This window comes from Lissotriton helveticus, chromosome 12 (genome assembly GCF_964261635.1).
Source record: "Lissotriton helveticus chromosome 12, aLisHel1.1, whole genome shotgun sequence".
In the NCBI taxonomy this organism is placed as follows: Eukaryota; Metazoa; Chordata; class Amphibia; order Caudata; family Salamandridae; genus Lissotriton; species Lissotriton helveticus.
This window is the reverse complement of record NC_136073.1, coordinates 125636682-125660748: the sequence shown is the minus strand read 5'-3', so window position 1 is coordinate 125660748 and position 24067 is coordinate 125636682. Positions and strand designations below refer to the sequence as shown.

The 24067-nt window shown below is 43.2% G+C and overlaps 1 protein-coding gene across 2 annotated transcripts in view; it reads left to right on the top strand.

Moving 5' to 3' along the window:
* The window catches only part of LOC144799520 (uncharacterized), a 100333-nt gene that overhangs the window by 66959 nt on the left and 9307 nt on the right, over positions 1 to 24067 (top strand). Inside the window, exon 5 of one of the 2 annotated variants that reach the window (XM_078670881.1) lies at positions 19910 to 20802. The exons of the other annotated variant lie outside the window; for it this stretch is intronic. Within the exon in view, the coding sequence (XP_078527007.1) occupies positions 19910 to 20655 (746 nt within the window). The 3' untranslated portion in view covers positions 20656 to 20802. Of the gene's footprint in view, positions 1 to 19909; positions 20803 to 24067 lie in introns of those variants that run through there. 2 annotated transcript variants of the gene reach the window in all.

The following is a 24067-nucleotide window of genomic DNA, read 5'->3' as shown; positions in this document are numbered from 1 at the left end:
GTGGGTAGGAATGTGCTGCTGGCATGTAACCGCGCCATTACCCAGAGCGTCTTGGTAGCTGTATTGCAGCTTTTAACAGAAAGTTCCTATAATTTTTCAGCCAATGCCGTCTTTTGTAACCGTATTTCTACATACCAGAGTTTCGGGATTCCTCTCTCATCAGTAGAAAATATTTACTGGTTGCTGGACGTGCTGCCAATTTCCGAGCTGTATACGAGCTTTGGAACGCCTGCACGCTATGAGTGGGATTATACCTGAGAAAATTTGCAGCAAATTCTGCTTCTGGCTCCCTGCATCGATCACCTCCCCCATACATGACTCGTAATCTGTGAGGGGTCAAGGAGGCTATGAGTAAGTAATGAAATTGGATACGCTTAAATTTGGTGTTTCTAGACACCCACTTCGAACTCCCCAGGACTCCATTACTTGTCCAGTAAGTCTCTCCCTATAATTGCTTCCCATTTTCCTCGTGTCCGATCTAGAGGTGTTGTGGTCATCTCCATCTGTGCTCTGTAGAGCCAGTTCACTAGATGTTGAAGTGCCTCTAGTGTGGCCAGTGCCTGGAGGACCCCATGAGTCTTCAGCGCTTGCCGTCCTCCCCGCCATAGATCCCCAAACATTCTCTCCACAGCATGGTACGTTAGGACCTAGCCCTGCGGTAGGTCATAGTGGGATAAGAAATCATCCAGCGGGATGAGGTCCCATTGTTGAAAGCAGTCACTCACCTTGATAACACCGGCTGTTGTCTATTCGGACAACTGTCTCCTTGGGAATGCAGAGAGCAGTACAGCCAAGTATCGCACATCAGTCATTAGACTAATGCATTTCAGTATGGTACTCCGCATTTCCACACTAAAATGCATTGTCACACATGAGGCGCATAGGGCCTTAGCTGTCACTGAAGCCATTACACTGCCTAATAGTTCTAAGAGGAGATGCAGCTGCAGCACGCCTTCGCTTGCACGCGCTAGTAGTAGCTCTGCTTGCAGGTTGGTACTACAATGCATCATCATGAGGTTCTGAGAAGGAGATGTGATTCCTGTGCGCTCTTCGCCGTGATGTGGAGGTAGTGCTAACTGGCTACTACAGAGACATAGCAGCCCAATCTGACGTGTTTTGTGTTGCACTTTAGGCGTCGCTTGGAGCGGAGGTTACGTGATGTAGTGCTGCTGGAGTTACCTTGTGGGAGGCACTGGGTTTCTTTGCACATATCATCATGGCGCAGCAGTGGCAATCGTGTGGCTCGGCTTTATCAGTCTGAGCAGCTGCGGGAAATTTGACCCCCGGCTGTGCCGCTTAGAATCCAATTGAGGATAGGGAGAGTAAACTACTGTCATTGGATTGGTCGGACACAACAGGCCTGGCCGAGTCGAGGACTCACTGACTGAGGAGGCGAGCAGCAGATGGTCACTCCTAGTTTGAGCCTACCTCACAGTGCAGAGTCGCTGTAACAAGTTAAGTTGCATTAGGAGAGACAGAGGAATGCAGTACAGCTACCCAAGTGTGTTTCTTGAACTATTTACATTATAGAAATAATTTCTTCCAGCAGCAGCCTGCAGTCAGTGGACGCCGTACCCAAGTTATAGAAAAGCTCGCTGTATAGCTCACTTCCTTGGCAGGGTCCAGGCTCTGACCAACTGTGTGTTTCTGACCTTCTTTCTCAAAAGCGCTGGGGGTAATTTAAAGCATGTTTCTGACAGTTCTAGCTGTTGGCTGTGTTGTATGTGATTATTGCACTAGCCTCAATCAACCAGTGACGATAATAAATGGTGCGAGTCAGCTGAGACTCGGTGACACTTAGGCGGTGACGGTCTGTAACTTCTTCATTTTGGTGCCTCGCAAATCCTTCCTGGTGGGCCAGGTCCTACGTGGACAGAGAGAGGCCCTGGAGTCCTGCTGCTGACGGCTGGAAATCTCTTTTCTTTTCTTTTTAGGTTTTAGGGCTCGCCTAGCGTTGCAGTGCATGAGCTGCTCACTCTGCGAGACCTCTTGCAATCGAGGAGATTTTGGAAGTGGAGAGGAAGCTCCGCCCATGCTTTTTATTGGCACGCCTCATCCTATGGTAAATGCTCGCTTTCTATTTGAAGTGAGGCTTGTTTTTGGCTCGCCCATCCGGACTGGATCGTTTGCTTGCGGCTTGAGACTGTCTCCTTTAATTAGTGGGTGAGCACTTTTTTTTCCTTTATTCGCGCAAGGAAATCTTGTTTTCATTCTGCTTTGGCAATGGGGACAGCTCATTTTGTAAATCTCAACTCCGATAACTATTTACTTTATTAAGGAACACAGCACGCATTAATTTCAAACGTTTTTAGGAAGCGCTGCGTCAGGGACACCACGCTCAGTTTATTATTTTTTTTATCCGCCTGCTCGCACTCCCTCGTCTATGCATTTTCGCACCCCCTTCCCACCGCTCGCACTGCGCTGTCTGTGGATTTTCGACCCGCACTCCGCTGTCTGTGGATTTTTGCACCACTTTCCCCCCTGCCCGCTCTCTGTGGATTTTCGCACCCCCGCCCACACTCCGCTGTGCGTGCATTGTGGTTTCTTTGCGAGTGTCCTTTCAGTGTTTGTGTTTTTGTTTTAAATGTATTTATTTTAAGCCATGTCATTCAGTAGCGCAAATGCAGTGCAGCATGGCTGAAACTAAAAACAAAAAAGACACTGTGATGCAGTCAACTCTCACTGCATGATGGCGCTTTATTTTGTCCCCTCTCAGCCAAGCTGCACAGCATCCGCGCTGCTGTGCAACATGGCTGAAATAACATTGACAAAGCCAATAGATCTTGCACAGGCAGGATCTTTCGTCTTCGCAAATGCTTGTTTTTCTGTACTCAACTTTGTGATCTGGCTAGGTTTTAAGATGATGTGTCCATTTCTGATAGTCAACGCCACTGTTCATGCTGTGTACGGCTAAGCCCAGTTCATTTAGGATGACGCATCTGATTGGCAGTACCGGGCATTAAAATGGTGGGGCCTTGCAATCTATATACAGCGTAAAGGCAAGCTGGTTCTTCGTTGTACTAATTCCTTCAGAAGCGATGCGTCCCAAAAAATGCCACTTCGTAGCCTAGGGTAATGGCCAAGAAGAAAATCCTATTGTCAGCTCATAGACTCGCTGCATTTCGTATTAATGAGTTCATTCAGGAAACCCAAGCCTCACAAAGATCTCATTGAGTAGTTCTGCAGTTTTTTTAGGACAAAGGTTGATGAGATTATAGGACTGGCAGCACGTCCCTCTTTGTTTTCAGTAATTTTTGATGGATTGGTGAAACTTGCGGATAATTATTCTTAAGGCAGGGTTTAAACGTAAAGTAGCAATTATTCTGTGTACTTGTTTGTTTACTTGGGAACCTGATGCAAAATCCCAGCACAGCTAAATGTACATATTTAGCTCTTGTGGGTAACTGGATGCATTGTGCTTGCCTATTGGTTATAGCATGATGCCATCAATCTACGTCAGGGACCTTTTAAAAGCAGATAGTGCTCAAATGTCTAAAATAAAGAGCCTGACTTGAGTACTTGCAAAAGCTTTTAGTGGGGTGTTGTCGTGGGGGTTGTGCGGGCCGGAATGACCGGCGTGGAGGCTGTATATAGTGGGCTATGTCTTTTTATTAGTTCGTGCACCAGGTCAAGCAGAGGCAAATATACAGATAGGGGTAGTTCCGATGGGGAAGGTGCTTGGTTGAGGGTCCCAATGACTGCTCCTGGATGTAGGCGGGGACTCTGCTGGAGGGGCGTCGTTCACCAGGTCGGTTCGGCTTCTTCCTCGGCTGGTGGTTCCTCGGAGGGGGTTTGAGGAGAGATAGAAAAAGGGCCGTTAGTCTGACCGTTCCGAACGGTATGAGCGTCTCTCACCGTCACCCGGAGTGCAGAAGGGAAAGCGGACAGTGAGGGAGGTAAGGGGAGGGAAACGATCCAGTCGGGAAGGAGAGGAGGGTGCCGGAAGATAGTGTCAGTGCGAGGAATATCTTTCAAGTGCCAGTGTGGGCGAAGGATGACTTTACTCTATATACAGTGTTTTAGTGAGACCAAAGGGGGGGTTGGTGTTAGCTTACGCTAGGGTTTGGCACGGTATACACTCTATATACAGGGGGCGGTGTCGGCTTACGCTAGGGCTTTGCACGATGTAAACACACAGGAGGAGTTGGTACTCACATGCCCCCGCCGTAACTCTCCCGCGAGTTACGGCCGCTCTCCAGCGTCCTCCAAAGGACTCCACCAGTCCTCCGTCCAGACCTCGTCGTCTTCTCCTTCTTCGTTCTGCTTCTCTGGGGTGCCGCCGTCGGTCTTCTGCCACGAGTCGACCTCTCTGCACAACACGCCGTCTTCGCTTCCTGCTTTTTCTTCCTCCGTCGTCGGGTAGGGGGAGGGACTTCCGGGGTCACTCAGGAATGCTTCCGGTTGTTCGTCATTCCGGCTCGGGTCCTGCAAGGAGGGAGAAACAAATGGAGTCCGGGTTGCCAGGGACGCCGTCGGCTCGACCCGCGAGGCTCGGGACCTTGAGGGAGGTGTCGGGTCGCTCAAGGTAGGGACCATGCTTTGTTCACATGGGGTATATGGTGAAATTTGAATTTCTATTCATAATTGCGCTGCCCTTTATACGTTACAGAGCTTGTTCCTGATGTATTAAGTTCCTGATGCCGACAATCGAGCTGTATTTGAAGTTGACTAGCAGGCGGGTGACTCCTTTGACCATGCTAGTACTTAAGACCGTTATTCACCTGGCTACATTTGTCTAAAAACATACGATATTCCCGGTAGACTCTAACAAAGTTGGATGTATCCACTTTCAAATTTTTCCTCCTACTGAACTCTGTCTTAGCGATTTGCCATTCCAGAGCTCTGTAAAGCAAGTATTTGATACAGCACCCGCAGAGAGGAGATGGTATTGTGTACAGTAGAGATATAACATTGTTGTTTATATTGCCATTATTCACTGTTTTAGAGGGGGTAAAAAAGGGCATGAGAAAGGCATGTCATTCAGCTCCCGAATAGTGTTGGCTGGGGCGTGTCCTTAATATTTTAGTTTGTCCTATCTTGGGGGGTATGTGCCAATACACTTCCTCTGAATTATTCAATACTGTCATGTTGTACGTTTATTTTAAGATGATTCCACAAAAATGTTGTACCTCCCCACCATATTTGTCCAAATCCATAATTTGTTGGTTCTGAGTACCTATTGGTATCAGCCCTCGGGCAGCTGACAATGGCCATATGGGTTGTATACTACAGTCAGCAAGGCACATACCATCCACATGAAACATCTGTGAGAATCCTTCATTAGCCACTTATGTGGAAATGGCTGTACTGGCTCGGGAGAGGTGACTGGAGACGAATATCACATGATCGATGACTTGCCACTGTTTAGGATGTTGTTTCCTAGGAGCAGAAATGGACTTCATGCAGTTGAGTCCAAGCGACATTGTCCCAATTTAAAATCTGATCGATTGACGGTATGGAAGCTGTTCCTCTGCAACTGTGACGTAGCTGCCGAAGTTTTCAGAAGTGGCTACAGTTGTATATTATGTAGGTGGGTAAAGTTTCACTTGTATTGTTGATTTTACTGTATTATGTAGAGGCTAGTGTGCATGAGTGCGGTGGGAATTGATTACAGCTGGAAGGAGATCTTGTCAATTTCTAATAAAACAAAGGATCAAGAAATTTTCCAATTTGAAGATATCTACCCCACAAATGTGAACAAAAAAATATAAACCACAACATCTGGGTGTCTGTTAACACATAAAACTCGGAGGGGAATAGTGCCACCCATACTACTTGCTGACCAAAAGATAACTTGAAGCTCATCCACAACAAAACTAACTCGGATGTTCCTGATTGATAATAACAGTTCACCACACTCACTGAACAACACTTACCATTACAAGTCACTTTTCAACAAACCTACACAAGAAAGTAGAGGAATACCCTCTTCCACGTAAGTGATGATCTGAGTCCATCCAACACAGTCTCCAGTTGGTGGTAAATACTTGAGACCAGGGTCAGGGAATGAAGGTACCCAAACTTCAACAGCACTGCGTGGCCATATTAACTACAATACTTACTAAACATATATCATAACTGTGTAGCTAAAAGCAATTAAAGAGTCTCCCTTGAGCCACATACTCTCTCCTATCAAACCACATATTTCACAGCAAACCATGGAACTTCATGGTGTGTGTCAACCCACTGCATTTTCTGCCTACATAACAACTGAATATCAATCATCTTTCAACTTAACAAAACACCTTTCTTTGACTCCATGAAATAACTGCATATCTTCCAACACACAATACTCCTACCTGCTTGGGGAAAGCAACTGCAAAATACATACTTATTTTGTTGCTACACATGCAATCATCGTGCTGCATATTTGGTGCTTCCGTCAGTCACCAGGTCATTACTTACCACATCCTTTCTCAGGTTCTAGAAAGACACCACATTTCACAATACTTACCCAAGAAAGGAATAAACACTGACAACATATAAGACCATTGCTGAGGAGCTCGCAAATAACAAGTCACAACACCTCCACATCTGAGAGGGTACGCAGAGCAAGTCACAACACCTCTCTATCTGAGAGGGTACACAGCACATGCTCCTCCTAGCAATGTAATTTAGACATCCCTGATGGGAGCCGATTTCCCTTCCGTATCAACAATTACCCATTAGAGGGGAATCGCCCATCCCTCTGTAAGTACTTGGTAAAAAAGGGTCCCGACCTTCCCTCACAAGGAATACAAACAAATGATATGCTCTAGGGTTTCTTTATTACATGATAATAGGATGACAAAAGAAGGAAATAACTAAATATCACAGTAAACATTAGTAGCAATAATCAACACATACATATACATAGAGCCTGAAAATAAAAGCATAGTTAGATATACATCAAACACCTCACCATAATCTTAGGCGTCTTGTCATCTGAAGAAGGGTCCGTCTCTCTTTCCCTCTCTCTGGTTGGGTCAGGACTCTCTGTTGCACAAACACGACTGCACGTCTGCACCGTGATGTATCATCAGACCGCCAAAACACCAGACCAGCATCTCAGCATCTCTTCAGCATCTCTGCATCTCAGAATCTCTCTGCCTCTCAGAAAACTCTCTCTCTCTCTCCGACCCCCTTTCTCTAATATAGAACTCTATCCTCTATCGAAGCTTCTGGAAGAACCCGCCTACTTTTCTCACAAGATTCCTGTACCTTTCCACACCAAGCACCCAACAGCAGCTGGCCAAGCGTTTTGTTATGGCGCCAATGCGAAGAAGGCACATTCCTCCCGATAAGAACTGGTCTGCTCTGGTTCACTGCCGGTGAACAACACATGTAATCTCAAATATCACCTCTCACCTACAGAGGCTCAGAAGATGGCTGCAGTTTAGAATATGGAGTTGCTCAAGCATAGGCCTCTACTACTTGGAAAGCAGAATGATATTATACCACGTCAAAGCCAATAGGCTAAAGTCATAATTCACCTAACTCAAATAACACTATGCCCTTAATCCCTCAGTATCCCCTATGGAGCACATGTGTGCACCATCACCAACAACTCTGCACCTCGACATCCCGCACCTTCTATTCTTTGGCAAGATTATTCTAATGCAAGACCATCCTACATTAAGGCTAAAGTAACATAGCACACTAAAATCAGTTCCCAATGGTGGTGATCAAGGGTCATCACAGATCATCAGACCACTAAAGTGGCTCATTCACTACATTGCACCCCTTGACCCTTGAACATCACCATTTACATATATCAAAAATAAAATCACTGAACCAAAGGCACATGTATGACTGCATCTTTTAACTGCAAAATTGGCATTATTGCAAAGTAACTATCAACTGAATAACATCTAACTGAAGATCTGATTGTCATTGAAAAATCGCATGTCTCATTTAAAGGCAAAACCTTAAAAACTAAATTTTCAGAGTGAAAGATACAAGACTGTAGGCCATATTTGAAAGAGTACCTACAAGTGAAAAACTGCATTGCAGAATGCAAAACATAATCAACAACTCTTGTGTTAAAGTGACTACTCAAAAACATTGAATTCCAGCAGATCATAATGAACTGGTTTTCTCTGTTTGTTCTTTTTAAACTTACTGCATTACCTAAAACAAGAACTCAAGTGAAATATCTAAAAATAATTCAGCTCGTGTCATTTGACCCTCTGATAATGAAACTGCAAATTCTACTGCCAAGGCAGCCAACTATAGCTCAGAAAATATCTACACCAATTGCAGCACAGTGTCTTTACTGAAAAAAAGTGTTCTTTTCTGTGAAAAAAGCAAAATAAAAAACACCACTGTCTCTTGTCAGGGTGCACAAGCTGTTCTCCTGTGTAAAAGGCACACAGATCTCATGCTTTCAAAGTCAGCCTCACTCGAAGGGGACAGTTCCAATTGCAGAACACTCTGATGATCCCTTCTTCGCTTAGAAAGAAGCAGTCCATCTATGTAGATGTCAGCTCTCTGGCATCCATCTTCATCAGTATCCCCTCGACAAGGAAGAACCCCATCTGATCTGGTCCTCCATAGATCATCAGCTCCCGTCTGCCATCAGCCCCAGGACATCACCACCGTCCAGTCTGGCTCCAGGCTTGGGGGGGGGGGGGTTGGTTTGCTCTCCAAAAAATAACAAACTAAAATAATAAAATAAAATAATAAAAAAGGGGGGGTGAGGGCCCATGCATACAGGGAGGGCATCACTTGCACCCGGCTCCGCAATCTGAAACGATAAACAAGTATCACATGTCTTGCAAAAAACTTCAATTCAAAAGCACATAATTGTCTTTTTACATCTCTCAAAGTCCAATATTTTAATTTCTGTCTGCAAAGCTCTTCTCTAGATCTGGAGAATAGCTTAAGAATGCTACCTGCATTATATTCTCTAAGTTTATTTGGGAAAATCGATTTTTTTTCTTGCACAGCCAGAAGGGCTGGGGCAGTCAACTGTACGCTCTTCTCACTCCTTGCTAACATACCCCTCCCTTCCAGAGATGTCCGCGTCCCAGAGCTGGCTCAGTTTCAACCTTATTCTCCACGGAAAGAATTTGGGTGCTCGCCAAACATAATAAGCAGCAAGGAGACTGCTCCTACGATCGCCCCCCTCCCTTACAAAGAGCCCGGGAAAGAGGAGGCTCTGTGGAATGCATGTTCTCTCCTCAAGGTCAAAGCATGTCAGTTCCCAGCCGTTCACAGCCCAAAAGCTGTGAAATTTTTCATTCGTAAATGGAATACACTAAACTAAAACCACATTGAACAGCCCACCTTTGAATGCATGCTCCTTCATATATATATTTTACTTTTAAACTATCATTTGTCTATAGGACTATTGGTAACTAAAAGACAAAACATTGGCAACATTAAAAAGTCACATACAAAATCTCATGGTACTTCTGTAACAATATCTGGGGTAGTATCAGTCAAAGAAGGTCTATGTTTGTTTAATTAGTAACAGTCAACTGTCATGGGCAAAGAATTGTCGCATTTGTGCTCCAGCTACATAAAATCATTTTAAACATTAGTTGTTAGGGTCACCAACCCTGCTTCTGTGAAATCCTACCCAACTGCTTTTCTGCCTATATGGGCCATTTTACTACTAGTGCAATCTCCCATAAGCAAATCACCTTTTCTCTCATGCTGATCTGTCCAGTATCTTTTAGTGTGCAAAATCACATAGTCATGGGCCTTTGTTCAGCATCTGAATTGAAAAGTCCCTGCACTTCACTGTAGCTAAAATGGGCACAATGCTTTTGGGTAAAACCACAAAAAAACATTTTTAAAACCTGGAAGTAGCCAGTCATACACAATTCCCTGTTGTACACTTTCAAAATCATATGCTTGCATTTTTCTTTTAAAGCAAAATGTATCGTGCACTGATAGGTCTGATTTATCTCCACAACCGGTGATCGTTAATTCTAAAACACGAGTCTTCTTATCGTTTTGCACATTCCTTTCTGAAGAATTAATTAAAACAGCCTGTGCAATTGGCAACCTGACTAGATTCTCTGTAACATTTTTCACATGTAAATCAGGCACGTTTAATTCTGTTTTCAAAGGAATATTTTCACACTGGACATCAATTAACATATCCTTCAGCTCTTTTTGCAAATGCTCAAATTGTGGATGCATTTTAAACAACACATTAAAAATAACCCCACTATCTCTGTCTGAAATGTCATCCCACCTTTCAGGGTTATATTCTGAGATGTTACATTCATGTTGCAGCTCAGCACATTCTAAATGCATTTCTTTTTACTGAACACTGTAAAGGGATCCCGCCCTTTCTGCCTAACGTAAAAAAGCTATTCACAAGCCCTTTATACAAAACACATTTAAACACACAGCAATTCTCATTCAACCCAACACAATTAGCTCACTCATGAGCCAGAACACCATATGGGCTACCCCCATGCAAATAAATCAACTGATATCTGAGAGTCTGCTTTCAATTGCAAAAAAAACAACAATATTTTCCCCTTTTAAATCAACGTTCATATCCTGCAACCGACTACGCCAAATTGGAATGACCTACTTCTCTGTATGTTTTGGTGCTTCCGTCAGTCACCAGGTCATTACTTACCACATCCTTTCTCAGGTTCCAGAAAAACACCACATTTCACAATACTTACCCAAGAAAGGAATAAACACTGATAACATATAAGACCATTGCTGAGGAGCTCGCAAATAACAAGTCACAACACCTCCACATCTGAGAGGGTACGCAGAGCAAGTCACAACACCTCTCTATCTGAGAGGGTACACAGCACTTGCTCCTCCTAGCAATGTAATTTAGACATCCCTGATGGGAGCCGATTTCCCTCCCGTATCAACAATTACCCATTAGAGGGGAATCGCCCATCCCTCTGTAAGTACTTGGTAAAAAAGGGTCCTGACCTTCACTCACAAGGAATACAAACAAATGATATGCTCTAGGGTTTCTTTATTACATGATAATAGGATGACAAAAGAAGGAAATAACTAAACATCACAGTAAACATTAGTAGCAATCATCAACACATACATATACATAGAGCCTGAAAATAAAAGCATAGTTAGATAAAGTTAGATATACATCGAACACCTTACCATAATCTTAGGCGTCTTGTCATCTGAAGAAGGGTCCGTCTCTCTTTCCCTCTCTCTGGTTGGGTCAGGACTCTCTGTTGCACAAACACGACTGTACGTCTGCACCGTGATGTATCTTCAGACCGCCAAAACACCAGACCAGCATCTCAGCATCTCTTCAGCATCTCTGCATCTCAGAATCTCTCTGCCTCTCAGAAAACTCTCTCTCTCTCTCCGACCCCCTTTCTCTAATATAGAACTCTATCCTCTATCGAAGCTTCTGGAAGAACCCGCCTACCTTTCTCACAAGATTCCTGTACCTTTCCACACCAAGCACCCAACAGCAGCTGGCCAAGCGTTTTGTTATGGCGCCAATGCGAAGAAGGCACATTCCTCCTGATAAGAACTGGTCTGCACTGGTTCACTGCCGGTGAACAACACATGTAATCTCAAATATCACCTCTCACCTACAGAGGCTCAGAAGATGGCTGCAGTTTAGAATATGGAGTTGCTCAAGCTTATGCCTCTACTACTTGGAAAGCAGAATGATATTATACCATGTCAAAGCCAATAGGCTAAAGTCATAATTCACCTAACTCAAATAACACTATGCCCTTAATCCCTCAGTGTCCCCTATGGAGCACATGTGTGCACCATCACCAACAACTCTGCACCTTGACATCCCGCACCTTCTATTCTTTGGCAAGATTATTCTAATGCAAGACCATCCTACATTAAGGCTATAGTAACATAGCACACTAAAATCAGTTCACAAAGGTGGTGATCGAGGGTCATCACAGATCATCAGACCACTAAAGTGGCTCATTCACTACAACTAAGCACAAATGAGAGTTAGCCCAAGATGGGGTGTTTCAACTATTCACACCAAGGCCTTTTTAGCAAAGCAGTTTATGTCACCTTGCGCATAGAGCCCTCTAATAACTAAATTGTTTAATTTTCCTTCGTAAATGCTGGTTTCTGATTCGTTAATAGGCCGGTTAGTCCCTCCTTCGTACCACCTTTTCTTCCTTTGTAACCTCTCTTGAGGACTGGCCCTTTTACTTCGGTTGTTACACGGTACGTCTTATTTACTCTGTAAGCACTATTTTCTTTAATGGTTTCTCCTACTGCAGCCACTGCATGCTTTCCTGCAACATTCAGCGTGCCATGCACGCTTACACTGGGTGCTTTTACAAAAAAAAAATTGTTTGTAAACTTTGCAAACAAATGCTTTTTTGGTAAACGCGCCCCACACTGCGGCCACAGATCTTTCTTTAGACACAGCTCGTCTAAAGAAAGAGGCGTAGCCTCTATTAACGTGAAAGCACAGCATGGGATGCTTGTAAACAACAAGCATTTGCAATCCAATAGGTCTTACATTTTAGAAACTTTGCAATAATAAAAGGCATTGTCATTTACAATACCAATAGGTCAGTTTTTTTAAACACAAATAAAAAGCATTGTCGTTTTGAAATGCAAATAGCTCAAAATCTCACAATTGCGAGACCTATTGCATTGCAAAGGCTTGTTCTGTTGGCCTGTATTTTTGGCACCTCACATCCTGTTTTAAATCGTGCCGGGTTCCACGTGGGCGAGAGGCCCTGGAGTGATGCTCTAAGCAGCATTAATAATTGCAAAAGTGGGGGATTCCAGAGTTGAGACGGGTCAGAGGGAGAGGCTGTCAAGGTCGGAAAATTAAGAGATATGGCACTGCCAGTTCAGCCATGATTTCAAACATGTGGGCAAGGTCACAGGCTGGTAGGTCTATTAACCCCCTGGCTGCGGCCGGAATTCTGCGCCTGTGCGGCACATTCCAATCGTGGGCGTGGTCATGACGGCTCCCGGCCGTCATCAGCACACGCCCAATGTAACTGATGACGACCGGGAGCCTTCATCAGCACCGAAGGGGTTAAAGAGTTAACACGTAGAGCAGATGTTAATAGAGATTTTTTAAAGTACAGTGTTAGTATTTATGTAGCACGTTCCATATGATCGGTGTAAGTCACTTTTGAATTGTTGATTAAGTTTGTGCCCTTTAGTCAAATATATAGCACTTATACTCACAACAAAGGTACAGCAAACGTAAGGGCACATGCTTGCCGGTGTAATGTTGAGGAGTTTTTCTATTTGTCTGGCTTTAATGGTTTTCACTGATTAACTACAGAAGCTAGGTTTTGACATTGCATAATAATCGAACATTCACACAGAAGCACAAAAATACAAGTTACTGCTTTGATTTATTTGCAAGAGAGTGTCACTCGTTTGGCAGTAGTGTTACTTACACGCACACTGAAAACACCCAAATGTCACACATAAGCAATCTGGGTGATATAAGAATTAAACACACACACACACACACTGCAGTGTTTGATTGTCCACTCACGTGTGGTCGCTGTAGACTAGCAGCCCTGCCGAGTACCACACAACAGGCGTCTTATTCACACAGTTTTGGGCAGTGGTCTGCAATAAAATGCCAGGTCACGCATTTGTAGCGCCTCCTTGAAACCGCCGCGGTGCAGAGGAAGAGACGAGCAGGACCGAAATTGCCACCTTGGCCAAATACTCCTGATGAGCACGGAGCGCGGACCGCATGCTGCTCTGGCAGAGTGTCTTGCAATAGTCTCAAGTGAGCTAGAAGGGCAGGTCAGGTGTGTCGCGCCGACCCAGTGGCTCATTGTTATATTGGCTGCACCAATGAGCATTATAGCACAGCTGCTAATGCGGGCCGGCCAGGAGCATGACATTCACGTGACGTGGTCACGTAATTGCTACAGTGTATCCATAACTCTCCCCGAGTGTGCGACAGTTATGTTTTTGTTTAGTTTGCCGCTGCTGCCCGCCACACCGCAATAATTGTTTTGAGGCCTCCTCCATAATTGGCGCTGGCATTCACAGGACAGGAAGATGAGTCGCTAAGTCTTGTTAGAAGCAGCTGAGGTTATGCGCAAGCCACCGTGACCTGCGCAGTGACCGCTCGCACCACCGCAGGCTTGCCGCAGCGTCTCTGAGGTTCACCAGGCCCCACCAGCATTGGCGTCAGCTGACTCAGTTGTGAGCGTGCTGCCGCCCTGTAGCAGAGTTAGCTGCTCATCGCCACTTTCGCCCCGTTGCATGCTTTGTTCAGTGTGCGTAGTCAGTAAAATCAAGATCCCCTGGACTAGGGAGTCAACCAATTCGGGCCCGACCGGAGCCTGCCGGTGGGATGCTGCCTGCAGCTGAGAGAGCATGTCCCAGCCCGGTGAGAGGCACCTATTGCCATGGCGCATCTTCACTCTTTGAAGTGAAAACTCTGAACTCATAAAACTATCAGTGCTCTTAAATAAAACTGATGTCTGTTTACTCATTTGATTAGGCCAGATTTATAACAGCCGAGCAGTCAAAGTGATTAGGTAAAGCTTGTTATTTTACATTAGTCAGAGCAGGAGAAATTAAAGAACACCACCACCTCAAAATGTAGGTAGTGGAGTCTGTACCGTGGCTACATTCCGTACCTCAGCGAACGTTGATGTGTGTTTTCAAGTGTGGAGATCCAATCTTGGAAACAGTCCTTATCCGCCTCCTTCTCTTGTATCCCCCACTACAGCAGTCTAGTGTCACTAGCACCATCAACATTCCTTAATTCATTTACTTTTAGAACGTCATGCTCATGAGCCTAAGTAATCTAGGTTGGTGCCCTTCCACTTATGGTGTTATGCAGCAGTTTAAAGATATTTTTAGAGTTTCTCATTGCGCAAATGGGTGTAATTTCTGATATTTGTGTTTCCCCCGTCTTCATTGCTTGAATTTGCTCGCGAGAAAGTGTCACTGATAGTTGTTGAATGTCACTCATAATTACACTGAAATTATGACAATGTCACACATAAGCAATCTGAAACCTTGGCAGCTATGGGAGAGGGTGTTGCCATGTTGAAGCCCTACTAGGGGCAAATCCGGTGCATATAGGGGAGTTGCAGCCTTGCTCCGGAGGCACACCCTCCATCATTTCAGTGCTGTTTGTAGCAGCACTCCTAGCTCCAGAACACCGGCTTCAAATTGCCATATTGAAGGTCCTCCAAAGTATAAAACACCTGTACACCCAGATATTTAAAGGACTGGGGAGACCAGGCATGTTCCCTAGGAAGGCCAGCCAGGCACTGACGACCGCGTAGCAACAGGAAGATGATTTGTTTATTTTGAGGCCTGCTAAAACTGAATCTACTATACTTGACATTTGCAAAGCAGCTACCTGGTCTGCATCCCACACGTTCACAAAACTTTCCTGTGTGGATGTTTCAGCATGCCAACAAGCCAATGTTGGTCAGGCTGTCCTTCTCACAGTTTCTTCCACATCCTCAGGTTAGCCACCACTTCATGAGGAGTGCTTTACCGTCTGTGTCCAGCAGGTGTATCTACAGCTACACATGCCTTGAACGGAAAATGTTACTTACCCTGTAAGCATCTGTTTGTGGCGTGTAGTACTGCAGATTTACATGTGCCCACCCTCTTCCCCAAATGCCTTTCAGTGCAGCAGATATTTTCTCTTAAACTTTAATCTATAATCTTTCCTACACATGGTCATCTTTCTGTATCTCGATGCTTCATATACGTCCTCACCCTGTGTGAGGAAAAAACAATCTAATAATAGGGCCAATGCCCATGTGTATGATCAGCAAAAGATGGAGTCACAGTGCCTTGTGACTCGAAAAGACTTTTTCGAAGAAAAGCACCTTCAACACGTCAGAGCCCAACACTAGATAGCAGGAGTAGGCACAGCATGTGAATCTAGCACTACATGCCACAAAGTAAAAGTTTCCTTACCTCCTGGGTTTGTGGTTATTCGTGGTGTTCTACTGAAGTAGGGATATCTTGCTACCTGAGGGCCAAAGAGGTTGTGGGTCAGCAGCTCTTCCTGTAGCATAGGCCATCCTTAGTGATGAAGGGTGCAGATTTTAGTCTGGTTTTCCATAATAGGTGGAAGTCCACTGACAACTACGGTGCGTTTCAAACCACACAGGTCTCTTTCTTGATCTAGCCAACTGTTAAGTCTTGTTCCCCTGCCAACACTTTGGCTGTCCACATTTTAGTGAAAGTCTGTTTACAGTTGTCCTTTTGCAACACTTGGACTGTACACTCAAATTCAATTCAATAATACTTTATTCAATTACACAAATATATAACCATAAAAGCACATAAAAAGAAAATTATTATTAAAAGACGTGTAATAAAACCTGCAATAGGGGACATGGCACCACGTACATAAACATAATTTCATTTTGCTTTTTATCACATTGTGATCATTTCCTGCTCCTAAAAACATTTTTTAAAAGGCTGTAACAGAGGCTACAACAAAAACTGTCTCTAATTGTTGAAGTGCCACAAATGCTGGACGACAAGACTTCATACCTAATACTTTTAATACTTTTAAAACAGGAACGATCCATAGTTTTCTCTGTATAGAATACAATTTGCAAAGAAAGAACACATGTATAGTAGACTGGTCAGAAGTGTCATCACACGGGCATTTGCAAAGTTGTTTTGACCAGTCATTTACAGCTGGAAAACTTATTAATCTATACAGAGTACCCAGGTGGAAATGCATCAGTAGGAAACGGTCATAATCACTCATAAACAGGCATAGGTATGGCTGCAGGCTGAAAGTTGTTAGTGTGAGATTGTGTGCCTGCACCGTTGGTTTATTGAATTCAATGCACAAACTCCGCTCAGTCAAGAAACTCAGGCAGCAATTCTTAAGATTTTTCCTGCTCATCCTAATCATAGTGAGCGGATTATCATAAAATTCATGGTGTCCTATATTATATAAAAATTATTTAACATACAGCAACCATCTAATATGTATCACCCCGTCCAGGCCCCCATAGTCTTCTAAAACTCCACGATTAAAATTTGTTTCCTCTGTTGTCCATATCCTATGCCACAACAGGACTGGATGAATCTTAATAATGTCTTCCAGATATGCCAGACCTAGTTCAGTGTGGCAAATAAACGAAGGGGTGCTGTTAGGGACCATCAATAAAAATCTTAAAACACATTTTCAGCTGCCTGCAGCGAGCTTACGTCCGCATACCCCCATATGGCAGCTCCATACGAAGAAACGCGGACGCATTTCGCTTTGTAAATATCTAATAATTCCACTGTGGGACGTCTGCCCAATTTTTTACTGAAATTTGATAGTGCAGATAAGGTCTTTATATATAATAATCTCCTTGCTTTCACAGCCTGCACCCATGACCCCGTACGATCAAACAAAATTCCAAGATAGGAAAGTAACTTTGCACTTTCAATCCGTTTTTTGTCAATAAAAATGGATTTTGTCTTTATGCATCCTGACCCACAATTCATTATAAAAGTTTTAGATGAGTTGATGGTGAGACCTCTTTCTGACATAAAATTTGCAAAGCTGGTAACCACCCTTTAAAGTCCCAACGGTGTACGGGCCATTAGAACTGTGTCGTCCGCGTATAACAGTGCGGGAATAGGGCGTTTACCTGCCTCAGGTAGGTCTTTACATTCTTAGACCAAGACCTTTTCAATCTTGTTTATGTACAAAGTAAAAAGAACCGGTGCAAGGACGCACCCTTGCCTAACACCTCGTTTCACCTTAAAGTGACCTTGTGCATTCCCCACACGTCCCAAACCGTACCCGCGCCCTTGCCCCTAAATAAAACTGTCTTATAAAAGAGATTAAAATTGTTTCGACGCCCAATTCTTCTAGAATAAGCCACCATTTATTGTGCCTCACACAATCGAACGCCGATGATAAGTCTACGAAGGCCAAATACAGGGCCCTCTTTTTTGCTTTAGTATACTTATTCAATAAAATGTTTAAGTTTCGGCCATGCTCAATTGTGCCTAGCTTTTTGCGAAAGCCAAACTGCAAGTCGCTTATCACCGATCGTTCCTCTGCCCAATCCTGGAGTCTGTTCAATATAACCCGACCGACAATTTTTACTGTTGAATCTAACAACGATATTGGTCGGTAACAGGCCGGCTCGTTCCTGTCCCCCTTTTTAAATATTGGTACAAGGATGGACTCATACCATGTTGAAATAAAGCCAGCAGAACTAGATGCGTTAAGTACTTGCGTCAACAATGGGCCCCATAGTGCAATGTTAGCTTTAAAGATATCAACAGGGACACCATCCGGCCCTGCTGCTTTATCTCCCGAACTTGCGGCAATAGCCAGATTTACCTCGTTTACTCAAATACTAGTGCTTTCCCATGGTCCCTTAACAATGTTCCATGGTCCTCCTCGAAGTCTATTGACAATATGTAACACTCTGCCTCAGTGCCCATAGTGTCATGTGGCTGTATGGGTGTTTCATCATACAATATCGAGAAGTGCTCTATCCATCTGTGTTCTGGGATAGCCACCTCAATAGTGGATAGCTCCCCATCTATAAAAAAGGGTGCATTAACTGCCTTCCAAAATGCACTAGAATCTTTGGCAATTGATACTTCACGGAGGGCTATCCAGGCCTCTACTTTCAGGTTATCTCTTCTACGTTTTAGGGCAAGCTTATATTCTTTCCGTGCCTCTCTAATTTTATCCCTATCTTTAACTTCTTTATGCAAGGCATGCTTAAGATTTCTATAGGCCCGAGTACAATTTTGATCGAACCACCCCTTTTTCATATTACGCCTTTTCCTACGGTTTACACTAATGGTAAGCGCCTTCTTGATGTAATCTGCGATATCAGAAAAACTATCAATAATTACCTTAGATGCAGTGTTTTCATCCAAGCATGCTATAATCGCATCTTGGCGGTTTGTTACCACACCAACCATAAAATATGTGGGTACCACTTTCTCCCAGCTCAGGGTATAACCATTTTGACTAGATAAAGAAATATTTTCTAAAATAGAGCTTGGGCTGTTAACTTTACCTAGATTTTGTCTGAATAGCAAAATGCCCACACTCTGAGCAAAACGGTCACTCAGTGCAATCTGATGCTGGCAGAAATCATCAACAATTGAACCATAACGATTGGAAACCAAGATAAAATCTATTGTGGAAAAAGTTCCACGCCCATTAAACGCAGCGCCAAGAGGCACAGGGGGACTACCTAAAGTGTTGGCGAAACCCAGATCAAACTCAAATACTAATTCATTTAAACATTCACCATACATTGTATGTGGGAAATGTGAAAAAAAGGTCTCCCTGTCATATGTAATTCCGCAGTTCCCAGTATCCGAGTGTTGACAGAAGGCAGTATTAAAATCCCCCCCCCCCCCCGACTACAATCAAATCTTTGCTCCCTGTCTCCTGCAGCTTATGCAGCTGTCCACGCATAGCCTTCACAACCCCTTCTAATAAACCGTGGGGGACATTGTTATAATAATTCACAGGTATTACTGGGAAATTTGTGTCTACCATTAATCTGATATTTTGACTGTACACATATTAGTGAAAGTCTGTTTACAGTTGCCCTTTTGCAACACTTGGACTGTACACATACTAGTGAAAGCCTACTTTCCAGTTGCGCTTTTGTAAAGTTACAAGTATGCAAAATTCTACTGTTCACATTCAAATATTAACCTGCGTGACCCTTTTGCCCTGCAGTGAGTTATACAAAAACGTCATCCTTTTGTGGTGCTAAAGGTACATTGTTTAAAGTAAATATCATCTGTCAGCATTATATGAAGCACTTATGTGTTCATATATGTCGCTTATAATTCACTTTGCAGTTGTTCTATGTTATCTTCTGCATGTAGCATGAAAATATCATATTTGCAGTTCTCATACCTTCTGTTGAACTGTGTAAATGAACAAAAATGAGGGTTCCTTCTTTTGGTTGACCCTCATTCTGATCATTCTGATTTATTCTTTGTGACTCTCCCCCAGGTATCATCCTTCACAGCCATGCCTACCGCTGTCCAGAGCAGTTCACTAACAAAACTGTTGTTGTCCTGGGCGCCGGCCGCTCTGGTATTGACATTGCCCTGGAGATCTGCACTGTGGCCAAGCAAGTGATCCTGAGTCACCGCAATGCACTGCTGAAGTGTCCTCTGCCCGCCAATCTTCAGCAAGCTCCTACTGTCCAGGGCTTTTCCCCAACTTGTGTCCACTTCCAAGATGGCTCCCTGCAGCAAGCGGACGCGTTCATCTTCTGCACAGGGTACAATTACCGCTTCCCATTCCTCATGCAGGAAACAGGACTGCAGGCTGTTGGTGTATCACTTCCCCCACTCTACAAACACCTCATCCACCCTGAGCTACCCAACCTCTTCTTCATCGGCCTCTGCACCGCTGTTTGTCCATTTATTCTCTTTCAATACCAGGTGCAATACTGTCTGGCAGTGCTGGCAGGGTCTTGCCTCCTTCCATCGCAGGAGGTCATGGCAGCTGAAGTGGACAAGGAGTACCAGTGGTACCTGGCCACCGGCAAACCACCCAAGTACTTTTTGAAGCTGGAGTCCTTGCAAGAGGGCTACTGCAGTCTCCTAGCTGAGGAGGCAAGAATCAATCCTGTACCCCCAGTGATCTTTCAGGTTTATGAGGCCACCATTAAATTCCGTGCCACCGACCCAGTTAATTATAAGACTGTGAATCTCCACCTCCTGAGTGATGAGGACTGGGAGCTGGTGTAAGGGTGAGAGGCCTAAGGAGAGGGAACATTTCTGAGAGTGAAGTCCTGTATTATGTGAGGAGGGCCACTTTACAGTACAGCTGATGGCCATGGAAATGGGTCTCTGGGTGCTCAAATGGATAGAAATAGAGCTGCAAAATGACATACGATCTTAGATTAGTATTTACATGTTGATAGCTCAGTGGGTTATTGCTTTTGTCTCAGATTTCCTTTTGCTACTTGGAGTCCATAAGTAACAATAATATAGCACATTGAGCTATGAACTGGAATCAAAGTGCTACAAGCAAATTAAAAGACATTGGTTTAGAACCTTATTTGTTTTCCCTCCTTAATCTTTCGTTATTTTAAGGTTGCTAAAAAGTGTTCCTTTGGGTAGCAATACAATTTTATAAGTATGATTCATCAATCACTGTTACGTTTATGGGGCAGAGTCTGCGCCTGGTTTGCATCACAAAGGTGATGCAATCCTGGTGCAAAGTGTGTTGGGACTTACTTTAAGTGCAAATCTTGAATTTTGTTGTACAGTAATCCTAATGTTACACACATTAGCACTGTATGGTACTTTGCTTCAAGGAGGCATACCTTGGGTGGTACATGGACATTCCCATGCACTCCCCCATGGATTTCCTATCTACTAACTTTGGTAGAAAGAGATTGGCATAAAAAAAATGACGCCTCTTTAAGGCAGGCGCAAAGTTGGGGAAAAGAGTTATTGTCACCAGACCTTTCCAACTTTGCACATGTGCTGCACCATACAGCACACATACAATGTGGTAAAGTGTTCAACTTTGTCAAAACATAGAACTTTGGGCTGGAAGCATACCTTTCTAGTCTACAACTTACAATTGACATCACGCAAACACCCTTGCACTATGGTGTAAATGTATTTGCATTGGAAGGCAGCCTAAGATGTGCCAGCACTAGAGGAGAGAGCAACAGCACCATATTTTTGTCAATATGGTGCTGTTTTCTATTATTTTCACCTGCATCCTAGCATAGTGCAGGAATTTTCCTTGCTGCGCATCGTTAATCTTCCCCTTTGTTTCTCCACACCTAGCACTCTTAACATATAATGCCTACTAGTATGGATGACCTTTGACTCCTACTCCTTGTAGTCCTCTTTTTCTTAAGTAACATTTCGAATACATTGATTTACACACTTGTATAACTCTTTGTCTCTGTATATGTTTGTGATGTAAAACGCTTTGATAGTCTACATTGGGATGAGTAGTGCTATAAAATGTGGGAGAGAGGGGTTAAAGAGAGATTAGGGGCACCATTGATGGTGGTAGTGAGGGAATATGTGAAGGCGGAGGTCATGGTGTGCAGCAATAACGATTGTTGCACCGGGCGCCACCACTGTCAAAGCCGTCCCTGATACATTGTGTTTCATCGCTCTGTGGAACTCTTGTTCATCTCTTTCTACAAAGTCTTTGATTAAGAGTGCACCATATGGTTTGATTCATTAAGGTCTAGTGTTCCATGGTTCAGTATGTAATAGGTATAATAAATAGCAAATGTTACAAGTTGTCCACTTTTAAATGGGGAGTGGCATGAAGTTGTTGGAGCTTTTTTTATCGAATTGTATTTATTTATTTATTTTAAAAGTTTTATATATAGCACTTGCTTGACCCGTAGGTATCACAGCGCTTTACATAAATACAGTAAAAAACAGAAAGACATTACATTACATAGTAGGCCGGCAGTAAGGAAGCAAACCACAGAATAAAATACAGAATGGGAAATACATAAATTGTGTCATGTTTTTATTCATGCATACATACGCTGGTGCAGGTGGATAAAATACCTGGATCGGACCATTCCAAGAAGCTTCTCCAACGGGAAGTGTATTGGATAAAACGTCTTAGAACCCTAAATCCGACGGGACTTAACGACAAATTGGAAATGTCGTGTTTTCTCTAATGTGTTCTTTTCACCTTTGAACAGTACAAACATCACGCACATTTTTTACAATTTATTAATGATCTTTTGTGTAACATATTGTATTAAAAATAATGTCTTCTTGATGTATTTTATACGATGTATACTGTATGTATAGTATTCTCAAACTAAGATTTAAGCACCATGAAGTTGTTATTTTGAGAACCAGAACATGATAGTGCATCTGTCCTTTGTTTATTTCCATGAATGAGCACTCTGAGACTACGTTGTTTTCGAGTCCTTCCTTTAGTTTTGTGTCTTGTGGTAAATGAAATAGAGAGTACTGGATAATATAATAATTGTGTAATAGCCCCCTTGCATTGATTATATATGCTAGAGTAGCTACGCGACCCCAAGCACTTTTGACGTGAATAAAATTGACTTTGAGTAACGATTGACTCGTTAGAGATTTCGACGTGATATGAAGAATAATTTTGGGGATTTTTTGCTCATAGTATATCGTTGCGCATTAGTTTGATGATTGGAAGTATCAGATTGTACAAATATCATCGTATTTTGATTTCGTTTTATTCAAAACGGAGCTTCGTTTTTTCAGTAGTCCACTGTTGATTTCTATGATCCCTGAACCGCGATCACCTGACGCGGAAATACTACTTCTTCCTCGGAAACTTGGTGAGCTTTATGGCGTTTGTTGACAGCGTCGAGTTATGGATGGTAGCGAGAATAGAACTTCTACTGAGAGGTAAGAACAGCTTGTCAGAAGGTTGAATTAGAGATCTCGACTCTTTGAAGCATAGGAAGTATAACAGTATGCTTTCCGATTTTTTTTTTTGTAGATTATTCTGGCTCCAAAACAATTGTACCATTGTTTTAGGTAAGAGTATGGTTACCCACTTCTCTCTTGCTTTCATGATGATTTGCTGTCACGATTTTGACTTGGGTTCGTTTAAAATTTTTCAGCGCCAGGAATGTAGAGGAAGCCATTTATTGCTCCATTTGATTAGAATTGATTTCAAGGTACTAAGGTACATAGGATCTGGTTTTCTAATGAATTTCTCAGTTAAGATTCGTTTGGTGAATTCAAGCTTAGTGTGTTGTTTGTTTTGTGGTTTCTTGTAGGAATACATTAAGGACTTCAAGTACGTTTTTTATTTGAGATGGCATGTTACACAGGTGCTGGTGACTGGGCACAATTAATTAATGTGTAGAGAGTAGAATTTGCTACTGTTTTTCAAATGAATTTGGTCTCATGACACATTTTCTTTTGCAGCTATACCCCTGAAGAAGAGACCAAGGTCTCGAAATGCATTGGGTGTGAAGTGAATAATGTACATTTTGATATTGATTGTAACATTGGAAAGTGTTCAAATGTTATTAGAAAGTATTTTGGATGTAAAAATTCTTCAAACTATTTTGTTGAAATATAAAAGTTTATTTTGAATGAACAAATGAGAAAATGAAGTGAACAATTTATTGCCAGAAATACTCACGTGTTGATGCATGTTGTTGTC